Source organism: Pipistrellus hanaki (genome assembly GCF_964339955.1).
Source record: "Pipistrellus hanaki genome assembly, chromosome: 1".
In the NCBI taxonomy this organism is placed as follows: Eukaryota; Metazoa; Chordata; class Mammalia; order Chiroptera; family Vespertilionidae; genus Pipistrellus; species Pipistrellus hanaki.
This window is the reverse complement of record NC_140503.1, coordinates 70,526,055-70,543,536: the sequence shown is the minus strand read 5'-3', so window position 1 is coordinate 70,543,536 and position 17,482 is coordinate 70,526,055. Positions and strand designations below refer to the sequence as shown.

At 41.9% G+C, this 17,482-nt stretch overlaps 1 protein-coding gene across 1 annotated transcript; it reads right to left on the bottom strand.

The window, feature by feature from the left end:
• Positions 1-1,275: 1,275 nt before the first annotated feature.
• LOC311610959 (non-secretory ribonuclease-like) lies at positions 1,276-1,740 on the bottom strand (the record flags this gene model as incomplete). The annotated part of the gene is made up of 1 exon (XM_084862603.1): positions 1,276-1,740. The coding sequence occupies one exon, from the start codon at positions 1,738-1,740 to the stop codon at positions 1,276-1,278; it is 465 nt and encodes a 154-aa protein (XP_084718729.1).
• Positions 1,741-17,482: the final 15,742 nt, after the last annotated feature.

The window sequence follows — 17,482 nt, the reverse complement described above, 5'->3', positions numbered from 1 at the left end:
TAGTATCTAGGCTGGAAGACCATTAATGCAAGCCCATTATTTGTAGAGGAAGAACAGCATGTTGGAATGATCTTCCAAAATTTTGTAGCCAGGTAGTGAAAAATCTGGACTAAATCTTACAGTTCCTTGTTCTGAGAATTCTATTCCTTTAGTTGAGGTCACACCATAACCCAATACCACAATCATAAATGTAGACATACACTGTGAAATCTTACTTAATAATAGACAAAAATGTAAATTGGCTATACCTCCACTACACCCATAGCCAATCAGGAGTGAGCATGCAAATTAACCCTACAAAGGTGGTGGGTTAATTTGCATACATAGGCCCGGCATGGCCAGGAGGGGCAGGATGCCTGTTATGAGGGGTAGGAGAGGCAGCTATAGGAGTGGTGTTCCACCGGGAGTGAGGACTTGTAGGCTCCTGGGTGGCCAGGAGAGAAGCCAGGGGAAGAAACTCCTATTCTTGCACAAATATTGTGCAACAGGCCTCTAGTCCTATCCAATAAAAGAATAATATGCAAATTGACCATATACCTCTGCTACACCCACAAGCCATGCCACCAGCTAACCAGGAGCAAATATGCAAATAAACCTAACCAAGATGGGTGTGGCCACAGAAAGAAGGAAGTAAGCTTGGGTTTCCCCGGCAACAGAGGAAGCCAACCTCTCTGCCTGCCCTTGCCAGCCTAGGCCTCCACTCAAGGTTACAAAGTTTCAATTGTAGAAGATGAATAAATCCAAACAGAAATGGCGGCAGCCATGGAGCTGGAAAGAGAAGGAGGCTAATCTTGCTCCCGGCAATGGAAGAAGCCAAACTTCTGAAGCCCTGACCTCATATAATTTATTACTCATTAATCAGACAGAACCAAAGGCCTTTGCTTCCTATTTACTCAACTTGACCCATTTAACTTTTGGGATGGAAATACACAGATCAGTTGAAGCTTCAGGGTTTCAATGTGAGGCAGAGAGGGAGGACATTCTGAATCACTTCATTTTACAAGGATTCTCTTACACTCATGCCTCTCTATGTACCTCAGATCTCATTTCAGAGGAAGGGAAACATTCTCTTGATGAGATGTGTCTACATGACAGCAGAGGGGCACAAACAGACACAGACACTGGTAGGTCATTCTGCAACGGAGTTTATTGCCAGTGCACAGGAGCTTCAGGGCAGCAGAGCTTAAAGGGGTTGTGGGCTGGTGGTGAGGACTGGGGCTGATATCCAGGGTGGATGGTGGCATGGGACCATGGCTGTGACTGCAGGCACAGAGCTTAGTAGATTCTATCAAAATGAACTGGACGATTTCTTATGTTACAGCCAACACTGTAGTTTCTCAATAAGGCTAGTTGCTGGTATTCACACTGATTGTCAGGTACTGATTGTCTTGTGAGGTTGCAGTAGATAAGATTCATTGCAACTGGGCTTCTATGGCAATTAGTACTGATTCTATCAGGGCAGGTTATATTTGTTGTGTAACAGAGATTAACGAAAGCAGCAAGCGGTGTGCGGATGAAAGTATTTTGGAGTTTGCATGGCTTCTGGAAACTCTCATAATTAAGGCGGTTAATTGGTTGCATTGCAATTTTACATCGAGCATTGGTCATGTTTACGTGTTGAACTTCAAACCACTGAGCCCAGGTTAGACCCCCAGGTGGGGCATGGAAGGAGATCACCATTCCCATGAGCCCCAGCAGCAGAAGGAGACAAAGCTGGGAATCCCGCTGTGTTGGAACCATGTTTCCTGCCAAAAGAGAAGCATCTCCTGCATCCCTGCACAGTGGTGACACACCCCTTCATCTGTCACCCAGAAGGGCCCCTGCTGTCACCAAGGTCTTATTTCTTTTCCCTTCAGCACCTCTCCAAGCCTGTCTTGTGTCCTGGGTACTAACCCAAGCTCAGTCCCCTGGCAGTTGCTGTCCCATCTCTTGTCCTTCTGTCCCAACCCCAGGAGGGGGTCATTGACTTACCCAGTCCAGTGCTGTGGCTGCTGTGAGAATAGGTCCAGCTGTGGTCCTGGGTCTCAGGCACAGCTGGTCTCCCCTGTCTTGTGGACTGAAGATATAGAGCAGCCCCTGTGGGTGGGGCCAGCAGAGCCAGGAGGGTAGGATGTGCAGAATCCCACAGATTGACACATGACCCACTTTTGCAATGAGCCTCTTGTTTTATGCTTTGCCGATCAACACATAACACAGGACAGCTGGCTGCTGCTTCTGTGGTACAACTCTGATGGCAGGAGTCTGTGCAGAGCAGAGCTCTGCCAGTGCCTCTGCTTTCTGTTGGGGAAAACTGCACACTGGCTGCAGAGTGGCCATAGATTTTAGAACTCAACTTGGTGTGGCACTGAGGGACTGAAGTGCAGGAGAAACACAGGTCCCTTTCACTTAGAGATCTCCCTGGTCCTCCTTCAGCTAATGCTCTCCATCTCATCACCTTTCTGTACTGCCTCCTTGAGCTCTGAGTTTCTCACTGTTTAAAATCCTGAAGGTGCATAGTAGTTTCTTATGTATCCTTGAGGTTTGTTGTTTTGACACATGGCTTAACTTTTTTGTTTCCTTTCTGTGAAGTGTTATAACATGAAAACAACTAGAGGAAAGTCTTTCTGTAGAATTTTCCCCAGAGTAAACATTTAGTGCCATTTAAATGAATTTGTGCAGAGAGGGGACAGACATCCCAGTGGGGCAGGCCTTATACTAAGAGGTGCTAAATTTATGGTGGAACGTCAAGGTTAGAAAACTATATTCAATCCTTAAATAGTATCATATACCATTCCAATAGAAAAATTCATATAATTTTTATTACCTTTCTACATTCCTATTGTTTGGAAATGCCATACTTTTATTCTTTTATAAATTTAATAAATATTTATTGTTCAGATTATTACAGTTGTTCCTCTTTTCCCCCTCTTAGCTCCTCTCCACCCAGTTCCCATCCCACCATCTGCCCTTACCTCCCTCAATATCCTCACCCCTAGGTGTAAGGTTTTTGTACAGTCTCTTCCCGCACTCCCACACACCTTTCCCCCAGAGAATTGTCAGTCTACTCCCTTTCTATGCCCCTGATTCTATTATATTCACCAGTTTATTCTGTTCTTCAGGTTTTTTTATTCACTTGCTTTTTAGATTCACTTGTTGATAGATTGGTATTTGTTATCTCTTTGTTGTTCATGATATTTATCTGTACCTTTGTTCTTCATAATCTTTATCTTTATCTTTTTCTTCTTCTTCCTCTTCTTAAAGAATACCCTTCTGGACAAAAAACCAAGATGGTGCCATAGGTAAACACCTAAACTGCTGCCTCGCACAACAATTTCAAAAGTACAACTAAAAGACAAAACAGACATCATCCAGAACCACAGCAAAGCTGGCTGAGTGGAAATTCCACAACTAGAAAAAAAGAGAAAAGTATACCGAGAATCAGAAGAGCTGCAAAAGCCTGAGGTACGGAGATATGCACATGGAGAAGACGGGCAGCTGAATGCATGGCTGGCTTTCTCTAGTGGGAAGGATACAAAAGCTTTCTACTGCACTGAACCCAAGTACCAAGTGAGACCCTGTGGACCCAAGCTCATATGGGAAGAATCTGGTAGAAACATAAGGCAGCCACGAAAGGCAGAAGTCTGGAGGCACATGTGCGAGTGTGCACAGAGATTATTAACTGCTGATTGTGCTGCTGGCTTTCTCTAGCAGAAGGGAAACAGAAGCTTCCAACTGTGCTGAACTCCATTTCTGGGTGAGAATCTGGGAATCCACATTTATTGGGAGAGAAACTGGACTATCTGGCAGTGGGTGAAACTCAAGGTCAGCTTTCTCTCAGAGGTGCTTGCAGTGCTTACTGAGAAACACTGAGATATAGGGGCCTGATAGGGCAGGGCTGATGGGAAGCCAAGATGGTCTGCTCAGCCCTGAGACTCTTCCCCTTCCAAGCTGAGCACAGAGGCTTTTGCAATTTTGCAAGCCTTGTCTTATAAGGCTGTCTCCAGCACAGAAGTTCTCCTGGCATAGATACAGCTGATCCTCACAGCCAATTGGCCTGGAGGTCAATTCCTCCCACTGATACCAACATCAATCAAGACTTAACTACACACATTCCACAAAGAGTTGCTCCAAGCATGTCCACCTCAGGTAACTGGGAAGGCTGAGCCATTGGCCCATATAGGACACCTAGCACACAAAGCTACTCTACCAACTCAGGGAAGCAGTGAACATGCAGAGACAAAGAAACAGTTCACAAGCGAAAGAAATGGAGGAAAACAAATGACTGGATATAGAGTTCAAAACCACGGTTAAAAGGTTTTTCAAGAAATTTCTAGAAAAGGCTAATAAATTTAGCGAAACCTTTGAGGATATGAAAGAGGACCAACTAGAAATTAAACATACACTGACTGAAAGAAAAAAAAATTATACCAACAAAAAATATTATATATTTGGTAGAAACATAAGGCAGCCACGAAAGGCAGAAGTCTGTTATATATATCAGTTGGGTCTGATATATATATCAGACCCAACAGCAGACTAGAGGAATATAAGAATCAAGTCAAAGATTTGAAAAACAAAGAAGCAAAACCCACTCAACCAGAAAAGCAAAAAGAAAAAAAGAATCCCAAAATTTGAAGATAGTATAAGAAGCCTCTGGGACAACTTCAATCGTACCAGCATCAGAATTATGGGGGTCCAGAAGAAGAAGAGAGAGAGCAAGATACTGAAAACCATCTTGGTTTTTGCAGAAATAATGACTGAAAATCCTCTCCATCTGATGAAAGAAATAGACTTACAAGTCCAGGAAGCACACAGAACCCCAAACAAAAGGTATCTAAAGAGGACCACACCAAGACACATCATAATTAAAAGGAAAATAGAGAATATTAAAAGCAGCAAGAGAAAAACAGTTAGTTACCTACAAGGGAGCACCCATACAATTGTCAGCTGATTTCTCAACTGACAATTATGCAGACCAGACGGAGTGACAATATTCAAATGTTCAAAGTGATGAATAGCAAGAACCTACAAGGAAGAGTACTCAACCTAGCAAAGCTGTCAATCAGATTTGAAGGTCAGAAAAAGAGCTTCACAATAAGAAAAAGCTAAAGGAGTTCATCAACCCCAAACCAGTATTATATGAAATGCTGAAAGGTATTCTTTAAGAAGAGGAAGAAGAAGAGAAGCGGAGCTTGAAGATGGCGACCGAACAGATGGACTTGTTCTGACCCCGGTCCCAAAACAGATAGAAGCAACATCTGAGTCGCTCAGGGAATGTTGATTAGCAGCTAAGGGGCAGCGGATCACTCTAGGAAGGTAAGGAAGTGTCCGCTGGACAATTTTTCCTGACCAAGCGGCCAGCACTCCCGACTTCTCCCGGAGCTCCGGGCTCGGCGCAAAGGCGGCGCCACCCTACCAGGAAGGGAGCAGCTTCACTGAGGCCTGGAAAACCCACAGCCGAGGAGTCCATCGAGCACCTGTGGCGCCCCGATCGGAGCAAGCGCGTGGATTCAAGGAAGCTCTTCAACCACCCACAGAAAGGTCAGAGTTTGCGTGGCTAGGTTGAGAGTTCAGGCTGCGATAGCCCCATTGCTCCCGCGAGGCCCCGCCCCCAGAGCGGCCCTGAGCTCCACGGCCCCACCTATTGATATATTGTAGCACCAAAGCGCCGTGAGGCCCCACCCCCAGTGCGGCCCTGAGCGCTGCGCCCCGGAGCGCCGCGAGGCCCCGCCCCCAGTGCGGCCGCGGCCCCGCCTATATTGTAGCCCAGGAGAGCTGCGAGGGCCCGCCCCCAGAGAGAAAGAAGGCCAGAGCAACCAAAGTCTGGGAGGTCAAACCAGTAACACTGACACCTAAGGGCTGAACTACAAACTGCCTTTTTTTTTTTTTTTTTTTTTCCTTTTTTTTTTTTTCTTTTTCTTTTTTCTTTTTCTTTTTCTTTTAATTAATCAAAAATAAATGGACACAAATAACTAAGATATAGCCTACCTAAAATTAAGGACTACCTTACAAAACTGAGGTGCAGTGGAAAGCTGGGAACTGCAAGACTCTCTGATCCAAGAACCAGGCATACCAAATACAATAACAGAGGAAGTGATTGAACTCTACTGGACAATTTTATGCTAATTATACTATTCTTTATTTTATTTTCATTTTTTACATTTTTTATTTAATTTTCATTTTTTACATCTTTTACTTCAGAAACGATTTTTTTTCTTTTTTCCTTACTTGATTTTACCTTTTCAATTATTACATTTTTCAATCTCTATCTTCACTATTACTACTGCTATTTTGCAATTTTTTTTTCTTTTTCTTTTCCTCCCCAGTACCATTTTACTTCGTCTTTATTTTACATTGGGAGTAACCTTCATTCTATTTTAATCTCTACTATAGCATCATTCAACCCTATCTCAATTCGACCTTTACCCCATCACTCTCTTACTAAACTTTAACCTTTTAGTCTCCAGTTTATCCTATCCCTTTCCGGCTTTAGTTTTTCCTCTATTCTTTCTGTATACCCCCTGCTAAAGCTCTCACTATACTCATAGACCTAAGTTCCAACCCCTGATACAAGTGTATAAATATCACTCTCTGCACTATATTAACTAGTTAAAAAAAAACAAAACACACACAAAAAAACGGTTCTACTTTCTATCCTTTTCTCATTGTTTGAGTGAAGGTTGATTATTGTGAATATTTGTCCTTTTCAGTGAAATTGTTATGCTTATTCCAGTGTTGTTATTGTTGCTTTGTATTTTTTTTTAAATCCTCTGTTTTTGTTTGTTTCTTTGACTTCTGTATATCATAACCTTACTTAATAATAGTGGATATTGTATTGTAGTTTGTATTAATCTCCAAGTATTGTTACCGGCATTGGCTGGGCTCAGTGGTTGATCTATGGCAATTTTCTCCACATATATATAGTTTGTTTCCCATTTTTTTAGTTTGCTTCTTCTCTCTCTCTCTCTCTCTCTCTCTCTCTCTCTCTCTCTCTCTCTTTCTCTCTCTCTCTCTTACTCTCTCTTCTTTTTCTCCCTGTTTTCTAACTTCATTTTGTCATTACTTTATTTCTTCTTTGACTTTTTTTTTAATTTTTCTTTATTTTATTTTTACCTTCCTTCCTTCCTTCTCTCCTATACCCTAATTTGCCTATCGCTAGGGGTTACCTTTATTAGAGGTTATTAATATTGTAAACACATTCCTGTTAAGTGCCTCTCGTGTTGTACCTGGTAGTGTTGTATTTTGCACCTATAAATTAACGCAAGAGAAAGAACACCACATAACCAGACATCCTGAAAAGAGATACCATGGGAAGACAAAGAAACACCCCACAAATGAAAGAAAAGCAGGCATCACCAGAAAAGGAAGTAAACGAGCCAGAGGCAAGCAGCCTACCAGAGCAAGAGTTCAGAATAATGATTATTGGTTGGCTAAAAAGAATGGAAGAGAAATTTGACAATAACCAAGAAGAAATGAGGAAGAACCATCAGGAATTGAGGAAGAACCAAGAAGAAATGAAAAATGACATCGCTACCATGAAGAACTCAATAGAAAGCATCAAGAGTAGACTAGATGAAGCGGAAGACCGCATCAGTGAGCTAGAAGACAAGATGGAAAAAAATACCCAATTAGAGCAGCTTCTAGAAAAAAAGATTAAAAAGCAGGAGGAGAGCCTACGGGAGCTTTGGGACATTACAAAACAAAATAATATTCGAATAATAGGGGTTCCAGAAGGAAAGGAAACTGAGGTAGACGTGGAAAAAGTATTTCAAGAAATAATGACAGAAAACTTTCCTGAGATAGAGAAGAAAAAACCCACACAAATCCAAGATGCTCGCAGAGTCCCAAGCAAAATGAATCCCAGAAGACAGACGCCAAGGCACATTATAATTAAAGTGGCAAACAACAACGACAAAGTAAGAATCTTAAAAGCAGCCAGAGAGAGACAGAAAGTTACTTACAAAGGAACCCCCATCAGACTAGCAACTGATTTCTCAACAGAAACATATCAGGCCAGAAGGGAATGGGATGAAATATACAAAGTCATGCAAAGGAAGGGTTTGAATCCAAGAATACTGTACCCAGCAAGACTATCAATCAAAATTGAAGGGGAAATCAGGAGCTTCACAGACAAAAAAAGACTGAAGGAATTTATCTCCACCAAACCAGCAATGCAAGAAATGCTAAAGGGTCTACTGTAAAAATAAAGAAATAGGAATTGAAGAAGGAACATGGGTATAGAATAAAAATGCCATCAAATGAGTACCTATCAATAATAACCTTAAATGTAAATGGATTAAATGCTCCAATCAAAAGACATAGGGTGTCAGATTGGATAAGAAAACAAGACCCTTACATCTGTTGCCTACAAGAAACCCACCTCAGAAAAAAAGATGCACACAGACTGAGGGTGAAGGGATGGAAAAAAGTTTTCCAGGCAAATGGAAAGGAAAGAAAAGCTGGGGTAGCAATACTTATATCTGACAAATTAGATCTCAGAGTGAAGGACATAACAAGAGATAATGAAGGCCACTTCATAATACTAAAGGGTACAATCCAACAAGAAGAAATAACCCTGGTAAATATATATGCACCCAATACAGGAGCACCCAAATACATAAAAAAACTGCTGGAGGACATTAAGGGAGAGATTAATAGCAATACAATCATAGTAGGAGATTTTAATACCCCACTGTCACCCTTCGACAAATCATCTAAACAAAAAATCAGCAAAGAAATATCAATCCTAAACGACTCACTAGACCAGATGGAATTAATTGACATCTTTAGAACATTCCACCCCAAAGCCACAGAATATACATTCTTCTCAAGTGCACATGGGACATTCTCAAAGATAGACCACATTTTGGGACATAGGCAAAGTCTCTTCAAATTCAAGAAGATAGAAATCATATCAAGCATCTTCTCAGACCATAGTGGCATAAAACTGGAAATTAATTACAATAAAAATAATCCAAAGAAATCAAATACATGGAGACTAAACAACATGCTATTAAACAAGGACTGGGTTACCAGAGAAATCAAGGAAGAAATTAAAAACATCCTGGCAACAAATGACAATGAAAACACAACAATCCAAAATCTATGGGACACAGCAAAAGCAGTTTTGAGAGGGAAGTTCATATCCTTACAAGCCTATTGCAAAAAACTAGAAAAAATGGTAACAGATGAACTAACTCTACAACTCAAAGAGTTAGAAAAAGAGCAACAAGAAAAGCCCAGTGTAAGCAGAAGGAAGGAAATAACAAAAATCAGAGCACAGATAAATGACATAGAGACCAAAGAAACAATACATAAGATCAACAAAACCAAGAGCTGGTTCTTCGAAAGGATAAACAAGATTGATGGACCTCTAGCCAGGCTAACCAAGAAACAAAGAGAGAGGACCCAAATAAACAAAATCAGAAATGAAAGAGGTGAAATAACAACAGACCCCACCGAAATACAACAGATTGTTACAAAATACTACGAACAACTCTATTCCAACAAACTAAACAACCTGGAGGAAATGGACATATTCCTAGAAAAATACAAACTGCCAAAACTCAATCAGGAAGAATCTAAAAATCTCAATAGACCAGTGACGTGGGAAGAAATTGAAACCGTCATCAAAAAGCTTCCAGCAAACAAAAGCCCAGGGCCAGATGGCTTCACAGGAGAGTTTTACCAAACATTCAAGGAAGAACTAAAACCTATCCTCCTCAGACTATTCCAAAAAATCCAAGAGGAAGGAACACTTCCGAACTCCTTCTATGAAGCCAACATCACCCTAATACCAAAACCAGATAAAGACAACTCAATGAAAGAGAATTACAGGCCAATATCCCTCATGAACATAGATGCCAAAATCCTCAACAAAATTCTAGCAAATCGACTCCAGAAGAACATCACAAAGATCATACACCATGACCAAGTAGGATTTATTCCAGGAATGCAAGGATGGTACAATATCCGCAAATCAATAAACGTGATACATCACATAAACAAATTGAAAGATAAAAATCATATAGTCATATCAATTGACGCAGAAAAAGCATTTGACAAAATCCAACACCCTTTCCTGTTAAAAACTCTTAAAAAGGTGGGAGTACAAGGATCATACCTCAACATAATAAAAGCTATATATGATAAACCCACAGCCAACATTATACTCAATGGGCAAAAACTAAAACCATTCCCTCTAAGAACAGGAACAAGACAGGGATGCCCACTCTCGCCACTCCTGTTTGACATAGTTCTGGAAGTACTAGCCATTGCAATTAGACAAGAGGAGGAAATAAAAGGCATCCAAATTGGAAAAGAAGAAGTAAAGTTATCCTTATTTGCAGATGACATGATATTGTACATAAAAAACCCAAAAGACTCCATTAAAAAACTAATTGACTTAATAAATGAATTTGGCAACGTAGCAGGATATAAAATTAATGCCAAGAAATCCATGGCATTTCTATACACCAACAGTGAAACTACAGAAACAGAGGCTAAAAAAGCAATTCCATTCACCATCGCACCAAAAAAATTAAGATACCTAGGAATAAATTTAACTAAAGAAATAAAGGACCTATTTGCGGAAAACTACACGACACTGAAAAAAGAGATAGAGGAAGATGTAAGGAGATGGAAGAACATACCATGTTCATGGATTGGTAGAATCAACATCATCAAAATGTCCATACTTCCTAAAGCAATCTATAGGTTCAATGCACTCCCCATTAAAATACCAACGACATATTTCACTGACCTAGAAAGAACTCTCCAAAAGTTCATTTGGAACAATAAAAGACCCCGAATAGCCACAGCAATTCTGAGAAAGAAGAGTAAAGTAGGAGGGATCTCAATACCAGACTTCAAACTATACTACAAAGCCACTGTTCTCAAAACAGCCTGGTACTGGCACAAGAACAGACAAATAGATCAATGGAATAGAATTGAGAACCCAGATATCAACCCAAATCACTATGCTCAATTAATATTTGACAAAGGAGGCACGAATATACAATGGAGTCAAGACAGTCTCTTCAATAAATGGTGTTGGGAAAATTGGACAGATACATGCAAAAGAATGAAACTAGATCACCAACTTACACCATTCACAAGGATAAACTCAAAATGGATACAGGACTTAAACATCAGACGGGAAACCATAAAAATACTAGAAGCATCCACAGGTAGCAAAATCTCAGACGTATGCCAAAATAACTTCTTTACTGATACTGCCCCTAGGGCAATGGAAGCTAAAGAGAAAATAAACAAATGGGACTACTTCAAAATAAAAAGCTTTTTTACAGCAAAAGAAACCATCAATAAAACAACAAGAAAGCCCACGGTGTGGGAGATCATATTTGCAAATATTACCACTGATAAAGGTTTAATCTCCAACATTTACAAACAGCTTATACAACTAAATAAAAGGAAGATGAATGATCCAATTAAAAAATGGGCAATGGACCTAAACAGAATATTTTCAAAAGAAGACAGAAGGAAGGCCAAAAGGCACATGAAAACATGCTCAAAGTCACTAATTATCCGAGAGGTGCAAATCAAAACAACAATGCGGTACCATCTCACACCTGTCAGAATGGCCAACATCAACAAATCAACAAATGACAAGTGTTGGCGAGGTTGCGGAGTAAAAGGAACCCTCGTGCACTGCTGGTGGGAATGCAGACTGGTGCAACCACTGTGGAGAACAGTGTGGAGTTTCCTCAAAAAACTGAAAATGGAACTCCCATTTGACCCAGTAATCCCACTTCTAGGAATATATCCCAAGAAACTAGAAACACCAATCAGAAAGGATATATGCACCCCTATGTTCATAGCAGCACAATCTACAATAGCCAGAATTTGGAAACAGCCTAGGTGCCCGTCAGCAGATGATTGGATCCAAAAACTATGGTACATCTACACAATGGAATACTATGCTGCCATAAAGAAGAAGGAATTCTCATCATTTGCAGCAACCTGGATGGAATTGGAGAGCATCATGCTGAGTGAAATAAGCCAATCAACGAAAGAGAAACACCACATGACCTCACACATCGGTGGATGATAAAGATCTTTATAAACTGATGAACCAAGAGACAGATATAGAGAAAGTAAAGCAACAGGCAGACTGTCAAATTACAGTGGGGAGGGTAGGGATATCAGGGGGAGATAATAGATCAACCGAAGGACTTGTATAAATGCATATAAGTACAACCAATGGACATAAAACTATGGGGAGGGAGGGGATGTGTGGGAGGGAGGGAGGGGGGCAATAAAAAAAAAATCAAGAAAAATATGTAAAAAATAAATAAATAAATAAATAAATAAATAAAAAAAAAAAAAAAAGAAGAGGAAGAAGAAGAAAAACGTAAAGATAAAAATTATGAACAACAAAGTGGCAACAAATACATATCTATCAACAAGTGAATCTAAAAATTAAGTGAACTAAAAATATGAGGAACAGATTAAACTGGCGAATATAATAGAATTGGGGCATAGAAAGAGAATGGACTGATAATTCTCAGAGGGAAAGGAGTGTGAGGGGTGCAGGAAGAGACTGGGCAAAATTATTCACATATGGATGAGGACAGTGGGTGGGAGATAAGTGCAGATGGTGAGGTGGGGAACAAGGTGAAGGGAAGCTATGGGAGGAAAAAGAGGAACAACTGTAATAATCTGAACAATAAAGATTTATTAAATTTTAAAAAAAGAATACACTTCAGCATCCTATGTAATAAAAGTGTAATAGGCAAATTGACTGTACCTCAGCTACACCCACCAGCCACTGCCACAAAACCAATCAGGAGTGAATATGCAAATTAACCCAAACCAAGATGGCTGCGGCATGGAGAGAGCAGGAGGGAGGCTTGAATTTCCCTGTCGATGGAGGAAGCCAAGCTTTCTGCATGGCCCAGGTCTCCACTCAATGCTACAAAGTTTCAATTATAGAAGATAATTAAATTCTAACAAAATGGCGGCTGCCATGGAGTTGGAGAGAGCAGGAGGCTAGGGTTTCCCTTGGCGATGGAGGAAGCCAAGCTTTCTGCAGCCCTGGTCTGCCTTGACCTCCATTTAAGACTACAACTTTCAATTATAAAAGATAAATAAGTCCCAAAAGAAATGGCTGTGGCCATGGGCATGAAGCAAGCAGGAGGCATGGCAACAAAGTTTAAATTATAGAAGATAAATAAATCCCAGATACCAGAGCCTCTGCTTGGGTCTCTGGGGGGCATGGCCAGCCTACAAACCACCGCAGGCCCCTCACTCAGGCCACCCAACGCTCCAAGGGCACCCACACCCTTATCTGGGACACCTTCAGAGCAAACCAGTTGGCTCCCGCCCGTGCAACAGGCCTCTATCCTATCTAATAAAAGAGTAATATGCAGATGACTGTCCCCATGTGGACACAAGATTGCCACCACAAGATGGCCAGCAGAGGAGTGTAGTTGGGAGGGACAATGCCTGCAAGGGAGGGCAGTTGTTGGTGATCAGACCTGCAGGGGAGGGCAGTTAGGGGTGACCAGGCCAGTATAATAGTGAAGATGGGGATGACTGGGCCTGCAGGGAAGAGCAGTGGAGGAGACCCAGTCCTGCAGGGGAGAGAAGTTGGGGATGGGAGGGCATGCCTGCAGGGGAGGGCATTTAGGGGCTAACAAGCTGGCAGGGGAGCAGTTAGGCATTAATAAGACTGACAGGGGAGTGCTTAGGGGGTGATCACGCTGGCAGGCAGAAGTGGTTAGGGGCAATCAGGAAGGCAGGCAGACGAGCTGTTGGGAGGCAGTAGTCCTGGATTATGAGAGGGATGTCCTACTGATATTGGGCCTAAATGAGCAGTTGAACAACCTTCGAGGGGTCCCAGATTAGAGAGGGTGAAGGCTGGGCTGAGAAACACCCTGCATCCTCCCTGCATGAATTTTGTGCACCAGGCCTCTAGTTTCATATAATATTGGTTTGGTGGTGATGAAATCCTTTAGCTTTTTTCTTTTCTTTTTTTTTTCTTTCTTTTTTTTCTTTTTTATCTGACCTTCAATTCTGAATGATAGCTTTGCTGGGTAGAGTAATCTTGGTTGTAGGTTCTTGCTATTCATTACTTTGAATATTTCTTGCCACTCCTGTCTGGCCTGCATAGTTTCTGTTGAGAAATCAGCTGACAATTGTATAGGTACTCACTTGTAGATAACTGTTTTTCTCTTGCAGTTTAAAAAAATATTTTATTGATTCTTTTTACAGAGAGGAAGGTAGAGGGATAGAGAATAAGAAACATCAATGAGAGAGAAACATTGATCAGCTGCCTCCTGCACACCCCTACTGGGGATGTTCCCACAACCAAGGTACATGTCCTTGACTGGAATCAAACCTGGGGTCCTTCAGTCTGTAGGCGGACCCTCATTCTACTGAGCCAAACCGGTTAGGGCTCTCTTGCTGCTTTTAATATTCTCTCTATGTCTTTTGTTCTTGGCATTTTAGTTATTACTAGAGGCCTGGTGCACAAAATTTGTGCAAGGGGCTGGGTGGAGGGTGTCCCTCAGCCCAGCCTGCAACCTCTCCAATCTGGCATCCCTCTCACATTCCAAGATTGCTGGCTCCCAACTGCTCGCATGCCTGACTTCCTGATTGCCGCTAACCACTTCTGCCTGTCAGCCCGATTCCCCCCTTACCACTCTCCTGCCAGTCTGATTGATGCCTAATTGCTCCCCTGCCAGCCTGTTTGCCCCTAACTGCACTCCGCTACAGGCCTCATCATCCCTAACTGTCCTCCCCTGAAGGCCTGGTCACCTCTAACTGCCCTCCCTGGCAGGCCTGGTCCCTCCTCAACTGCTCGCCCTGCAGGTCTGGGTCCCTCCCTAACAGCCCTCCCCTGGAGGCTTGATTGCTCCCAACATCCCTCCCTTGCAGGCCTGGTTCTTCTCAAATGCCTTCCCCTGCCTGCCTGGTCCCTCCCAACTACCCTCCTCTGCTGGCCATCTATGGTGTCCATCTGTTCACATGGGGGCAGCTATCTTGTGTGTTGGAGTGATGGTCGTCTGCATATTACTCGGCTTGGTGCACGGGTGGGGCCCAGCTGGTTTTCCCTGAAGGGTGTCCAGGATCAGGGTAGGGGATCCCTTTGGGTGTGGGGTAGCCTGGGTGAGGGGTCTGCGGTGTTTTGTAGGCCATCCACACACCGTGTCCACCCAAGCTGAGGCCCTGGTACCTGGGATTTATCTTCTACAATTGAAACTTTGTAGCCAAGGCAGGCAAGGTTGTACAGAAAGCTTGGCTTCCTTCATCACTCGGGGAAACCCTAGCCTCCTGCTCTCTCCAGCTCCATGGCTTCTACCATTTCTGTTGGCATTTGTTCTATAATGGAAATTTTGTAGCATTGCGTGGAGGCCTAGGCTGGGCAGGGTGTGCTGAAAGCTTGGCTTCTTCCATTGCTGGGGAAATTGAAGCCTCCCTCTTGCTGTCTTCTGGACACAGTCATCTTGGTAGGGATTAATTTTCATACTCACTCCAGAATGGCTGGTGGGATCGTGCATGTAGTGGAGTGATGGTTAATTTGCATATTACTTTTATTTTTTTTATTTTTTTTATTAGATAGAATGTGTCTTGGTGTGGTCCTCCTTAAATTCCTCTTGTTTGAGGTTCTCTGTCCTTCCTGAACTTGTAAGTCTATTTCTTTCACCAGGTAGGGGAAGTTTTTGGTTATTATTTCTTCAAATAGGTTTTCTTTTCTTTCTTTTTTTTTATTTCTTCAAATAGGTTTTCAATATCTTGCTCTCTCTCTTCTTCTGGTACCCTCATAATCTGATGTTGGTACGCTTGAAGTTGTCCCAGAGGCTCCTTACACTATCTTCACCTTTTTGGATTCTTTTTTCTTTTTGCTTTTCCTGTTGAGTGTTTTTTGCTTCTTTGTATTTCAAGTCTTTGACTTGATTCTTGTGATCCTCTAGTCTGCTGTTAGATCTCTGCATAATATTTTTTATTTCAGTCAGTGTATGCTTAATTTCTAATTCATCCTTTTTCATATCCTTGAGGGTCTCACTAAATTTATCAGACTTTCCTAGAAAATTATTGAAAAATCTTCTAACCATGGTTTTGAACTCTGTATCCAGTCATTTGCTTTCCTCCATTTATTTCATATACAATCTATTTTTTTTGTGCTCATATTTTGGCTGCTTCCTTGAGTTGACAGAGTGGCTTTGTGTGCTAGGATCCAGTCGCTCAGCTTCCTCAGTTACCTGAGCTGGACACTTTTCGGGTGCACCCCTGTATGGGCTGTGAGCACAGTTTTATTGTAATTAAGTCTGGATTGTTGTTGGTATCACCTCTAGGTCAATTGGATATGAGTATCAGTTGTGACTACGCTGGGAGAACTTCTGTGCTGGAGACACTCTTATGTGAGCAGACTTGCAAAAAGCCTCTCTGCTCAGCTGGGATGGGGAAGAGTCTCAGAGTAGAACAGACAGCATTGATTTCCTGTCAGCCCTGCCCTAATAGGGCCTTGTGTCTCAGTGCCCAGTGGTAATTGCTGCAAGCACCTCTGAGCAAAAGCTGTCCTCGAGTTCTGCCTGTTGCCAGACAGTCTAGTTACTCCAGGAGACCGAGTCCCCAGAGTCTCGTCTGTAATTGGAGTTCAGTGCAGTCAGGAGCTTTTGTCTTCCTCCCACTTGAGAAAGCCAGCCATGCACTCAGTTGCCAGTCATTTCTACACGCGGTCTCAGTACCCCTTCCTCCTGCAGCTCACCTGAGTCTCAGTGTGCTTTTCTCTTTCCTTCTAGTTGTAGAATTTCTATTCTGCCAGACTTCCTGTGATTCTGGATGATGTCTGTTTTGTCTTTTAGTTATAGTTTTTAAATTGTTGTGCAGCAGTTTAAGTGTTTACCTATGCCGCCATCTTGGTTTCTCCTCTATACTTTTACTCTTTTTTTTCTTCTTTTAGTTTTAAGCTGTTCTCTCTCTCTCTCTCTCTCTCTCTCTCTCTCTCTCTCTCTCTCTCTCTCTCTCTCTCTCTCTCTCTCTCCCCCTCCGGCCGGCTTGCTTGCATTTTTTAAAAATACATCTTTATTGTTCATATTATTACAAAAGTTCCTCATTTTTTTTTCCCCTCCACCAGGTTCCCACCTCACCCTCTGCCCTTTCCCCACCCCCCATTGTCCTCATCCATAGGTGCAAAGTTTATGTTCAGTCTCTTCCCGCACCACCCTCTCCTCTTTTCCCTGAGAATTGTCAGTCCACTTCCTTTCCGTACCTCTGATTCTATTATATTCAACAGTTAATATTATTCATCAGGTTTTTTAATTTCCTTGGTTTTTAGATTCACTTGTTGATAGTTACATATTTGTTGTTCATAATTTTTATCTTTATTTTCTTTCTCTTCCTAAAGACCCCCCTTCAGCAATTCATATAATTCTGGTTTGGCGGTGATGAACTCCTTTAGCTTTTTAAAATTTTTTTATTTGTGAAGCTCTTTATCTGGCCTTTGATTCTGAGTGATAACTTTGCTGGGTAGAGTATT